Source organism: Hetaerina americana, unplaced genomic scaffold (assembly GCF_022747635.1).
Source record: "Hetaerina americana unplaced genomic scaffold, ioHetAmer1.1.p SCAF_49, whole genome shotgun sequence".
NCBI classification, from domain to species: domain Eukaryota; kingdom Metazoa; phylum Arthropoda; class Insecta; order Odonata; family Calopterygidae; genus Hetaerina; species Hetaerina americana.
In genome coordinates this window covers 746,108-758,946 of record NW_027287084.1, presented here as the reverse complement: position 1 = coordinate 758,946, position 12,839 = coordinate 746,108, and the positions used below count along the sequence as shown (strand labels likewise).

General features: G+C 33.1%; 1 protein-coding gene across 1 annotated transcript in view; it reads left to right on the top strand.

Moving 5' to 3' along the window:
• Nucleotides 1-12,839, top strand: part of LOC139693427 (CLK4-associating serine/arginine rich protein) — a 36,439-nt gene that overhangs the window by 394 nt on the left and 23,206 nt on the right. The window contains exons 3-8 of the mRNA XM_071591564.1: nucleotides 1-98; nucleotides 222-406; nucleotides 494-700; nucleotides 6,358-6,533; nucleotides 6,629-6,702; nucleotides 6,850-7,185. Coding sequence (XP_071447665.1) covers nucleotides 1-98; nucleotides 222-406; nucleotides 494-700; nucleotides 6,358-6,533; nucleotides 6,629-6,702; nucleotides 6,850-7,185 — 1,076 coding nt within the window. The remainder of the gene's footprint in view (nucleotides 99-221; nucleotides 407-493; nucleotides 701-6,357; nucleotides 6,534-6,628; nucleotides 6,703-6,849; nucleotides 7,186-12,839) is intronic.

The following is a 12,839-nucleotide window of genomic DNA, read 5'->3' as shown; positions in this document are numbered from 1 at the left end:
AAAGCAGACCCTACGCAATTTTTGCAGTTACACGGCAGGCCATGCAAGATCCATCTTGACCCATCTATTGCGATGGCTGGCGATAGCCCGGCAAACATGTAATGATTGTTTTCTTTTTTGTGTATACTTATTTTGAATTTTTTCTTGACAATTGTTTGATGTGGGGCACCAAATCTTCCTCGACTAAAATAAGTTTGCTAACTATATTTAATTTTTCAAAGGATGCCATGGCAAGGAAGGTCTGACATTTTAATTGATAGATTTGATGTAAGAGCTCATCTTGATCATATTCCTGAAAGACAATCCTCCCCCGAGGTGTCTGCTATGACTGGTGATGAGCCACTTGAAGATAGACAGGCAAATTATGAAAGATATAGAATTCTGGTTCAAAACGACTTTTTAGGAGGTAAGTGGATAACATTCATGACGTATATATATTCGTTTGGTTGTGAAATAAAGCCTCTAAAGGAAACTTTTGTTTAATCTTCTTTAGTGGTTGAAGAAAGATTTTTGCATCAAATCTACTTGGAAGAGCAGTTTGGCCCTGTTGGTAAGACAAACACAGAGGAGAAGAAGAAATTGGCTGAGAAAAAGGCAGCAATACCCTACAATTACGAAGAGGGCACACCAAGTGAACTCGAGGAAAAAGAGAAAGATGAGGAGGAGGAAGAAGAAGATGATGATAGTGATATAGATTTTGGTGAGCTTGCATGAATATTATTTTTAAATTTGTTATCTTGCTTAAAGTGTCTTAGGATATGGTAGATAATTAAAATCCAGCCAAAGGTTATTAGATACTGTTTCATGTTCAATGGATTCTCATTTTCAAGTTTGACGAAATAGTGTATTGAAATTTCCGAGAACCGTCGAGGGATTGAAATAATCTCGATTAGAATTTCAAAGAGAGGTTTAAGACTCTTAACTTTCAATTGCTTTTTGGTTTTACAATTTTCTTGGACCCCTTATTGAAAGAATATTTAGATCTTAATTCTTGCGGTATAGATATTTTTATTGGTAAGATTCAGTTAGGACTGAAGAAACATTTTGTTAAATATTTAAAATGAAAAAATAAAAAGGTGTTACTTCATGGTCATAGCATTAGCTCCACCAGAGAGGTTATCTGCCCACCACCAGGTTAGATATGTTATGAAAAATGCACCGCTTACTTGGAAACTCAGGAACATGCAATGTTTGGATAATAATTCAAAACTTGAGTTTTTGGGATGTGACAAATAGTAGAATTTATATCTGGGTTAGTTGGGATTTCAATGAACTAGAAATCATGAGATGAATCAATTTAACATTAGGTTTCTCCATACAGTCATACAGATTGCCTTAGGTTGTGTAGCAACCAAGGGATGTTTCTCTAAACAAGTAGTTTATTTGCAATTTTTTAAACTTCATATTTTACAATGAAAACCAAATTCCCAGTAAATTGAGGATGTTTGGTGCTTTGGAATAATGTAATGCCATCAGTTTGTTTTATAAAACCAAATCACTGGCAATTTTAAATTTACTTTTAGTAGTTGAAGAGATTTGAATGGAAGTTAAAAGATAAGTCCCATAGTTGGTTTTAGACAGCCTCTGAAAACTTAGTATACATCGATGTGAACTGTTAAAATTGCTTTTCCCAAACCCATGTTTATTCTACGTAATTTCATTATTCAGTTAATAATTTCATTCACTAGTAATGCCATCCTCTTCCTTTCTTTTTTTATTCTTGACTCACCTAACAGTCTCCCTTTCAGACTGACCAGCAACGTGCCATTAATTCTTGACTTCCATCTGTAGTCTCATTTGAAGCCCTCACATTTTGCTTAGTGTCTCTCTGCCAACATATGGGGCACTCCATCTTATTCTCAAACTAAGTACTCAGTCATGGTGTCTCAATTCTTTCCTGTACTTCTATCTCAATAACTCCTAGTTTCATGGACATATTTTGGAATGACATGTGAGGCTCCATTTTAACCCCTACTGTTTAATATGTATTGCAAAAACACCAGAAGTCTACTGATACTCAGGCTACTGAGATAGATATACTGAGGTTCCAAGGTTTTGATACTCAAAAATGTTACTAGGCAATGGAATTATAGTAATGTTTGTGAGCAATTAATATTATTTTGAATCCCTGCTAATTGAAAAAACTATTGACATCATTAGTGAAATCATGCATATTTTTAAACTAAGAGGATTTGCCATTGGTCTCTTCTGAATAGGAATTTTGAATGCATTAACCACACACTAATTTCTTTCAGATACATGAACATAATATATTTAGAGAACTTTTAAACAATGCCTTTCAAATTACTTAAAATGATTTACTTTTGAATTTGTGTTATGTATTACAGACGGTCCTTAAAACAATATTTGATATTAAAGAAAAAGGAGGTGTTGGTTTTTAAATTACACTTCCCTGTATCAATATATTTATATATAATAGTTCATGTCATGAAAGTAATAATGGTAAATAGTAATCAATAGTGAAACGAGTGAACAGTAAAAGTTCTGTCCTATCTTTGCTGCTACAAAGCCAGCTGATTGTTATAATAGCAGAAGTTCCCAATACCAAAATCACAGTAGAAATATGTCAGTGTAATAGTATCTTTACAGTAATTAAAGTACAGGTCCACTTAAATAAATTACTGATTTCGCAGTAATAAGATAGTTTCATTGTCCAAAAAGTGAAAATGTGGTGCTTGTGAAACAACTGTTATCTTGTTAAAAAGGACTTTTGATTTGGACTAAATGAGAATTGCATTTTTAAAGGGATTTTAATGGCAAAAAATACTGTTGTTGGTCATTGAAATCCAATCTAATATAAAGATTTTTATCGAGTGTGAGATTTTGTGGTGATAAATCTTACATGATTTATGGTTGCTAGAATAATAATATTATTACCAGTTAAATGAATATTCTTTGACATTACCATGACATTTTGCTATCTGAAATCCTTTTTCTTTCTTTATTTTCTCTCCCTATTGTGTTCAGTGGTAATTTTTCTTCAATTAAACATTTTTGAAACTTTTAAGAGGGATCCAAATTGAATGATTGTAACTTTTTAACTGCCTGCAAATGTCAGCACATTTTGCATTAAAATAAAGATTGGTGTATGCATTTGTCCAAGATATTGAATGGCTGAATAATATTTTGTCTCTGCACAAATTCTCAGACATTTAAATGGAATAACATTTGTTACCTCATGGGCCATAAGATCCCAATCGTTGCGAGACTACTCCTTTCTTCATTTTTCCCCAGTATTACACATTAAAGCTACAATATTTTATTATTTATATTTTACAATTCATCATTTTAATGATTATATTTCAATATTTATAATAAGTAACAATAACATTAATTTAATGAGTGAAAGTGAATTTTGAATGTACCATGTGCATACTCAAGCACATTTCAAGTATCACATTTCTGTGGTTTCCATCAAGGATATTGTGATCCCGAGAGTTCAGGAATTCCTGACCTTCCTAAGAGCTGTGATGAAAATGTCCTTCCCTAAAAATAGTAATTTCAAAAAATTGATTGTTTATTTTGTTTGACTTCCTTTCCAAAACTCAGTGGAATGATCTTGAAGACCTATACTAATAAAATTCACATTAGAGTTTTGATCATCATTTCTGGAAGTCGCCAGCTTTTAAATGAATTTCGCTACATTAATTTCCTGTTGACATTTTAATTAATATTCATGATATTTTTGTTAGTGGTGTAATTGTGGAATATAGTATCATGGTGAAATGGTATAGTATTCCCATTTGGATCTTACATAAATGGCTCTGTGAGCCTTCATTTTTCTTTAAATTGTGGCAAATCAAGGAAACTGCTTAAATTTCCATAATAATTTGAATATTTTAAAATTTGAGATTTCAAACATAATGATCCTGGTGTGTGTTTGCACAATGTTGCTCGCATCATAAATGTAATTTAAAGTTTGTTCTATTATGTGTTGATTTGTACAGATATGTTGTTACCTGTATAAGATCCTCAAACATTCATATGCTCAGAAATTGTGAAGGTATGATGCCTTTAACTCAATTGTGTGAGTCAAGAAATAACACCTTCATTCCATTACCATCCAATATTTGGAAATGCAGTTCAGTTCTTTCATTGTAAAGATATGTTTGGGCTTTCAAATAATTCAATCAAATCTGTAATTGACTGGTTAGCATACCCTCTTGCTATTGTCATCAACTCTTGTCTCCAGTCTGGTTATTTTCCTGATCAGTTGAAGTTTTCCAAGGTCATTCCTATTCACAAACGTGGTGATATCAGTTCTCCAAACAATTATCGTCCTATTACAATTATTTCTCCACTTGCAAAAATCATTGAATCAGTTGTATTCACCCAAATCCTGGACTATTTTGAATCTTTAAATCTATTTACACCGACTCAGTTTGGTTTCAGACCCAACAAATGTACAACCCAAGCTGTTGAATATGTTATAAAGCAAATCATTAAGGCTTTTGAAGGTAATCAATGTTTGGCTCTCTCATTATGTGATCTCTCTTCGGCTTTTGACTGTGTTAATCACTCAATTCTCATAAATAAGTTGAAATATTATGGTTTTAAGGATACTGAACTAAAATTTATTTCTTCCTACTTATCTGATCGTAAGCAGTCAGTTTATGTAAATGGTAAACAGTCAAAACCATTAAATATTAAATATGTTGTGCCTCAGGGCTCTGTGCTTGGACCTCTTTTATTTCTGGTCATGATTAATGACTTGTGCCCCAATATGATTACTGACTGTGTCCTCTATGCGGATGATACTACTTTCCTACATCGTTCCCCCCATCATTCTGATGCGATGAATAGAGTTCCTATTATACTTAAAAAGGCAGTGGACTGGTTTTCTGCCAACAATCTCCATATGAATCCCAGTAAAACTCAGCATCTTATATGTACTCTAAAATGTGCTACACCGGATACTGTCCCTGTGAAACTGCTGGGATTTTATATACACTCCAAGTTAACATGGAGTACTCATATTCTATACATTAGGAAGAAACTTGCCTGAGCCTTATTTCTGCTCAGGAAATTGAAATTATATGTTAGTAAGGACTACTTAATTAATGTCTACTATGCATTCTTTCACTCACATATTACTTATGGCATTAGACTTTGGGGGCATACATCTGATATTAAGCTAATCTTTGTGATGCAGAAAAAGGCAGTCCGTACCTTATCTAATTCATGTCCACTTGAACACTGTAGACCTCTCTTTTTAAATTTAAAAATTATGACTGTCTACAATTTATATATATTCTATTCATTAGTTCATGTAAAAGAAAATACGAGTATGTACTCCACTAGGGCTGACGTTCACAGCCATAACACCAAAGCAAAGTCTAATATGGATTTTCCATACTGTAGGCTAGATAGGACTTACAAAGTTGAAGGTCTACCTATCAAATTGTTTAATATGCTTCCAAAATCTGTAAAGTCAGCCCGCAATGTAGTGTTCCGCAGGGTGCTGCGTGATTGGCTTACCTCCAATCCTTTATACTCAATACAGGAGTATTATGAGCTCGACTTTACTAGCCTAAAATTATAAGGTCTAGCGTGAGTAGAATACTAGGTGTATGTATGCAAATATTTTCAAATAAGTATTTTATGTTATTGTATATTGTGCTGTATACTATATTATCTAGGAACAACTGTATGTTCCTAAATGACGACATCTACCATATGTGAATATGATTATAAGATGAATAAAGTATATTATTATTATTATTTGTCATTTATCCCCCGATTCTCATTCTGGAAGTATTCAGAGAATTATTTTCCTCCCATAATTGTTCTCCGTCTACACTTGCTGCTGAAGTGTGATCTGTTCAAAGGTTTCAAGATTCTATAATTGATCTTCCTTAATATTAAATTCTATTAAAGTGTTCTATTTTCCTGTTGATAGATACACACTGTCAGACTATGGGTGCAATTCATCATTATGATAAGTTTGGAATCAATCAAGACTTAAGTGGGTTTTGCACCTCTGAACCATAAAATGATTGCTATGCCCGCACCCTTTTCCTAATACCATCTTTCAAATGATAAATAATTGAGTTCTTTAGTTGTTGTTTAGTTGTTTAAGGTTTAGTTTGACATTAAACAGCATCATTGGGGCATTTTTGTTTGGATGACCATTACCAAATGGGATTTTAAGTTATTAGCAATTGAAACTGGCAGTTTCACGAGTTAACAGAGATTTTGTATCAAGTACTAAAGGACATTTCTTCTTCATATTTTGTTTGAAACTGATAATTTTATTACTGACTTGGCATGAACTAATTTTAATGTAGATTAATTTTTTTTGCCAGTAATTATAGAGAGATGGTTCTTTCTTCCCAGATTTAAATGTTGATGTGACTCAACTTGGACCTGAACAAGCACATGAGATCAACTCTTGTGGTGCATCATATGGTCTTTGTGGAAATGATTTTTATAGCTTTCTTACAAGAGATCTTGAGGAACAAGAGGCACTGCGCCTGGCTCGTGAGCAAGAGGAAGAAAAAGCAATGTACTCGGTAATTATTTCACCCATAATCGAAGTATATATGATGAGATACTTTTTTTGTATTTTTTCACATTAATTTTTATGCTGTATATTTTCTTAATTCAGGGAAGGAAATCACGAAGGGAAAGGAGAGCTTTTAGAGAAAAGAGACTATTGGGCAGGAAAATAAGTCCACCCAGGTACTTAATAGTAGAATATATCATAATAATTATTATTGTTTAATCGCCTTTAGCCAACTAATTGTGTTGTGGTTAAAAATTCTCCATCGCCATACTACTCTTGAATAGTATGAAGTAACTGAAATGGATAAAAATTTTGTTTTGCAGTTATGCAGCCCGTGAGAGTCCTACGTATGACCCGTACCGAAAGTCACAGTCAAAATCGCGATCAAGATCGCGATCACCCGTTAATTCTGGCCAGATTACTTACATCACCAGCTTTGGAGGGGAGGAAGAAGAAGAAGATGATGAGGGAGGGAAAAAGGAGGAGTCAAAGAAGAAAAATGGTTCTCAGTCTTCTTTGGCAGCACCATCTGGGTCTGGCTCCTCTCGGCAACAGTCAATCAAGAAGGGTGGAACTGATGGCAGTGGGCAGGGCGGAGGAGCAGCTTCCTTTCCAGCACCGAATCATTCTGTAGCTTCCAAGTCGAGACCACGTAGCCGGTCGGTATATACTGTTTGTGTTTCCTCTCTCGGGAAGTGGCGGTACTCCTGCTATTTGGGGTTTATCGGTTGAAGCGGTTGAATCAGAATTGGTGCAAGCTTATAATGTAGATGTTACCCTGAGATATTTAGGACATAAATTGATGACTTATCCTGCAAGAAAAACTTTCCATGACTCCTGTGTGTTGCTGATGTTTTCTCTGAAGCTGATGGTAAGTTTAATTAGTACTTGTGGATGCTTTTCGTATACAGAGCTGGGAAGAAACCTGTTGTAATATAGCTGAAGCAAAATTTGCTTTCAAAATGAAACTTAATTTTTGCTTCCAATTACCTAGTTTTTATCCTATATTTAGCTTCTGGTTAACTAGTTTGTTAATTACAAAGCTGAAGTAGAGGAGCATTTTCAGGAGTAAAATAAATTTTGTGGTCTGAGTTATGATGCCACTAAAATGTCAAAGGAAAGGGAATTTCCATTCTTTTTACAAATCTAGGTCAAGATGCTGTGTAGTTTTAGTTGAAGTTGTTACAATTAGTAAGTTAGTTAAGTAATACTTAGTAAGTTAGTTAAGTTACAATGAGTAAATTAGATAAAAAGTTAGTTCAATTATTTAAGTATATGCTACAGTTACCAAAATTCAAAATATTATGTAGTCACATAGGAAAAGGTCTTTAAGATATATATTGAAAATTTGAAATATTTCATTTAGTATATTAATGGGTAATTAGATATTTTAGATCTATTTTGGTGGCCCTAGAATTGTGCACAACTTACTGAAATCACGTTGTATTTAGCAAAAGGTTGATATTAAGTAAAATATTAAAAAAGTATAAGGTTTTTCAATTGTATTGTTTTGTACTAATTACTTATTTAATTGCCCTTGAAAATTAGTTATTCATTTAAAGTGAGGCCTTTTACTTTGGAAATGTGTATATAGTATAAAAAATTTCAGGCAGAAATGTGTAAATGACGGCTGTATGCTAATGATGGTAGCAGTTAAAGAGATAATTTTTTTATATTAGTCACTAGTTGCACACAATAAATGCATTCATTGTATAATTTACAAAGTAATTTAATTATATTATTAAGGCCTTCTCATTTTTGTGATGGTTTTAACTAATTATGGCATTGCCAACAAAATATTGCCGCACAATGATATTTTGTCAGGAACCATTACTTTTTTTACTTTTGAAGCCTTTTTTAGGACCATATTGGCTCTGTCTAGGTTGAATTAATCCATGAGAAAATTAATATTATTAATGTTGAATCTGACTTCGGTACTTTTTATTCACGTTCCTAATTTTTATTTATGTTAAAGGCAGCAATTTTTACATTGTTAGCTGTTTGAAAATATTTTTTGTCTTCTGCTCTTTCTAATTTTTGTATTGCTTAGTGTAAGTGCTTGATGGAAATAATTTTTGATCATTTATAGTGTTTGTGCTGAAGACATTGCGTTGCTATGATTCTTGCAGGCACACCAGTAGATGTACAGAAATGCTAACTTATGGGCCATTGGTATTATGTATTTTTGTATATTGATTTAGTGATTAGAGTTTGACAAATTAATGTTCTCATTGGTAATATTATTGTCTCATACTATTAGCATATGCTTGGTGAGTGTCATATAGGCCTGAATTACTGACTGTGCTTTAAGTGGTAGGGTTTTTTTGGCAGTCATTCTTGGAATAACTTCATGCATGCAGGAATGGTAAGGGAAGTTTGCCATGAAGATTGTTACAGTTAATTTTTAGTATGTATTACAACATTTAACTGATTTATAGAGCTATGTTTTTTACAAAATTAACACATTTTAAATGCCACCACAGTATGCATAGTGGGAGAGAGTATGTAAACATCATTACTAATGCCTTATTGATGTGGTTGATGCTTGCTGTTTTCATGGGAAAAGCTATTATCAATGAGACCCATCCTCACCCTGAGCATGGAGACAAATGTTTGGTGAATTTTTGTCAAAACTAGGTGAATTGCACCTTATTCACTTTGGTGTTGTTGTTAAAAATCTGCCAAAAATTCTCCTTGGCTGCTACCTGAGGGTATGACCCTGGTCCTGTGAGTACTAACACCATGTTAGTAGTGAAGAATATTATCATAAGGGGCTACGGAATCTGTAAGGTTATAATTGATGATATATAGATAGTTGTCTTTATTTTGGGGTGAGGTTGAGACAAGTCTCTCTTCCACCACGTAATCTCTCATCACACATTTACAAGGATATAGTTCTAGATAAATATCACTGGTGATGTTATATCCCGAGTGATTTGTTGCGGAATACAACTGGAGACATTTTGCTGTGGTTGGCTTTTATAAATACAATGCAGTTGTTTGCATTTATAATCATGATGGGATTAAGTTTGACTGCAAGCATGTGCAAAATAGTATATTTGCATCACACTGAGATTGAATGGATTGTATTCTGCAATTGATTTTCTTATGCATCAAAAATGAGAGTAAATGCTAATTTTGAAGCCCTTTGAAATTATAAAAATTACCCATCTTATGTTCAGTCTGTTACAGAAGTAGTGCGGAAACATTTGCTAACTATTTGCCTTCTTGATTGATAGTTTCATGCTTATTAATAATGTCATGAATGAGCTTGGTTATGCAATTAAAACCTTGTAAGGGAAGGAAAATTTTTGTTGGATATTTCACTGCATTGTAACAGGATTCATACCAAATGTTGGAAAGTGGTGATGAAGAGGTTTTTATGCAATTATAACTATCACACTTTTTGAGTAATAGTTTGGCTCGAAAACCCATTACAGTCCATTGTTGAAAAGCATTCCTTTCTATGACATGACAAGATTTTCACCGATTCTGGTATCATGTCTGATGTGAGAAAAGAAGTTTTTTGCGGAAACTATTTGGTTATGGTGTCTCAACTCTTAATAGCTAGGGTTAGGATTTTTAACAAATTTATTGTGGTTTGGCCATAATTCAGTCTCCAGTGATATAACTTTTAAGGTTTTTCTTAGTATTTGGTGTTATAGGTAGATGATTCAAATTGAGAACAAGGTACTTCAACTCTTTGGCAAGAAAAGAAAATGATGAAATTGCCTCTTTAGTTCAACTTGTTATGGGTTTTACAATTTATCATTTCATGATTGTTTTCTTTTACTGGCTTATGCATAGGGGTATTATTTAATTATATGGCTACTTTCATCTGTAGATGTATACATGAACTGCAAAGGATTGAATGTCTTTTTTTATTTATTTTCATGTAAAAAATTATTTTGAGAATTTTCTTTTTTATTTCTCAACTTGATGAGGATATCAGAATTAATCATTTTAAAAAGTCTAACATTATATTGGCGTGATGGCAATGGGGCTGTGACTTCTCAGCTCCCAAGAATTTGCAGAAATAGCCATGTTGCTCATATTTTGACATAAGAAAATTATTTGCTTGAATTTCATCAGTGGTTCATTAGCATTGACTAGACATTTTACTAGGGGCAGGGGTTTAATGATTTATTTAGTGAGCTACAGTTACATTTGTTGAGAAAGGTAACAGAAAAAGTGCTGAAGTTCATTGTAAATTTTGAGGAGTGTTATTTCAGTGTTGTTTTCTGAGAGGTGAATATTCCTGAAGGGGTGTGGATTTGTATGTAAAATTCCTGGAGGCTTTAGTAATAACTTTTAATATAGATACAAATTGGTTGGTTTAGACTATTGATTGTTCTTTACATTGCTTTATTTCAAGTTCGTATTCATTATTTTGTGCTGAGTTTCTTTGTTAATATAATTGTGTGTGAAGTAGCATGAGGCTTGTCCCAAATTGTTTTTATTTTGCTTCAATACTTGGAGATATTCCTCACGTTTTATGGTCGTGGGGATATTTGTAACGTTTTATGGGAATGAATGAATTCAAATAAGAGAAAAAGTCTACAAAAATTGAAATTATATGCTGCGCAATTTTGTCCTCTTTTTAAAAATTAATTATGAAGTTTGTGTATCCCTGTTTTTAAACTTCCTTTTCTATTCATAATGCATGCATGTCATAACATGGTTTAATTTATGGTTGGATAGGCATGCCATGTTGTAGCTTGTGCCGCTATTAAGGAGGACAGGTATTACATTTGACCAATCTGGTTAAGGGCTAATTCAGAATGGCTGGCCTTAAGCTTAATCATACATTCTTTGTAGCAGAGTTTTATTGGTATCATAATTAATGAGTTGATAACAAAGTTATTGCTAGCCATTAATCCTTTTGCCACTGACTACTACAATTGAGGATTTTTCTTGTTCAAGTCTGCTGATAAGAGAGATGAAGTGTTAAGGATCTTGGTCTCATTTTTACATTAAATTTAAAGGAATTTTCCTCTGCCTTTTCTTGCTTCCTCATTTTTTTGGCCATATCTTTTACCTTTTAGTTTTTCTTTAATCTTTATCAACCTTGATACATGCCACAGACTATTACTAAAGCCTTCTCATTTTAGGAATATTTGACTATAGGATCTCCAAGAATTCTTGTTATTCCTTTCTGTGAGATGGAAATTCACAGTGGGAAGAAAATCATGCAATGCACCTAATTTTAGGGGCCATGGATTAGTTATGGGGAATAAGATGTAAGATGATTCTTGGGCCATTGAGTCTGGGAGGAATTCACTCATTGATGTTTTCATGACGTTTGTTTTAATTTTTTTCCCATGGTTATTTATATATTTTTAATGAGATGGCCTCCTCTTTTGACAAAACTTTGTTTTCTGGTGTATGGTAAAGATAGAGGAAATGGATCAGGCAATCAAAACTCAAGACAGGCTAATATTTAAAATTTTGCAGTCATTATTAATGCTCTTTGCACTCATTAATAATGATGCGTGAAGATTTTTCTTTATTCAATCGGTTGATTGTTATTTTAGTGATAATCATTGTAGAAGAGATAATCATAATAAAATCTGTGGAAAAGTGCGAGTCTTTCTTTCTATTTCAATAATGGATATCAATTACTTCCACGAAGTGAAGCCTGAAACAATAGAATATATTGTAAAAGAGCTTGCAAACAATCATAAGCTTGTCTAGTACTGCAGAAATGTCAGCACTTTTTTACATGATGATGAGATTCTGTAAAACAATGATTTGGTAGATAATTTGTGATTCCATAAAATAAAATTTCTGGAACTTAGAAGAAAGCTTTTATCATGTAAATATCAGCTTTGCCATGTTTAGATTTTTTCCACTAGCTGTCTGTAATGCATTTTATATTTTAATGTATTTTAGCTGGGCAAAGCTGTTCAGGATTTACTGCTATAAAAGGAAGTATGTTATTCTTTGGAGGCAAATTTCAATTAACAATGGTTGATGAATTGTTGGTAGGTTTGAACTATTAGAAGAGCTAAAATAGTATAAAATATTTAATAGTTCAAACTTAAGGAATAAAGGTTTTCACAGTACCTTCATAATCGTTTTTCTGCCTGCATTAGTTCTCACATTCAGGTAAAGGGAGGATTTTGCAATGCTCAAAACTTCAATGGCTGCATACTGTAGGGTTTGCTTGCATAGGTTGCTTTATGATGAAAGCAGTTGGCATACAGTGAAGATTTTAACTACGACCTTAATTATATTCTTGCCATCTGAAAGCATCATTCATGGGGAACAATGATAGCATTCAACCTTAACAGCGCATGTAGCAGAGCATATT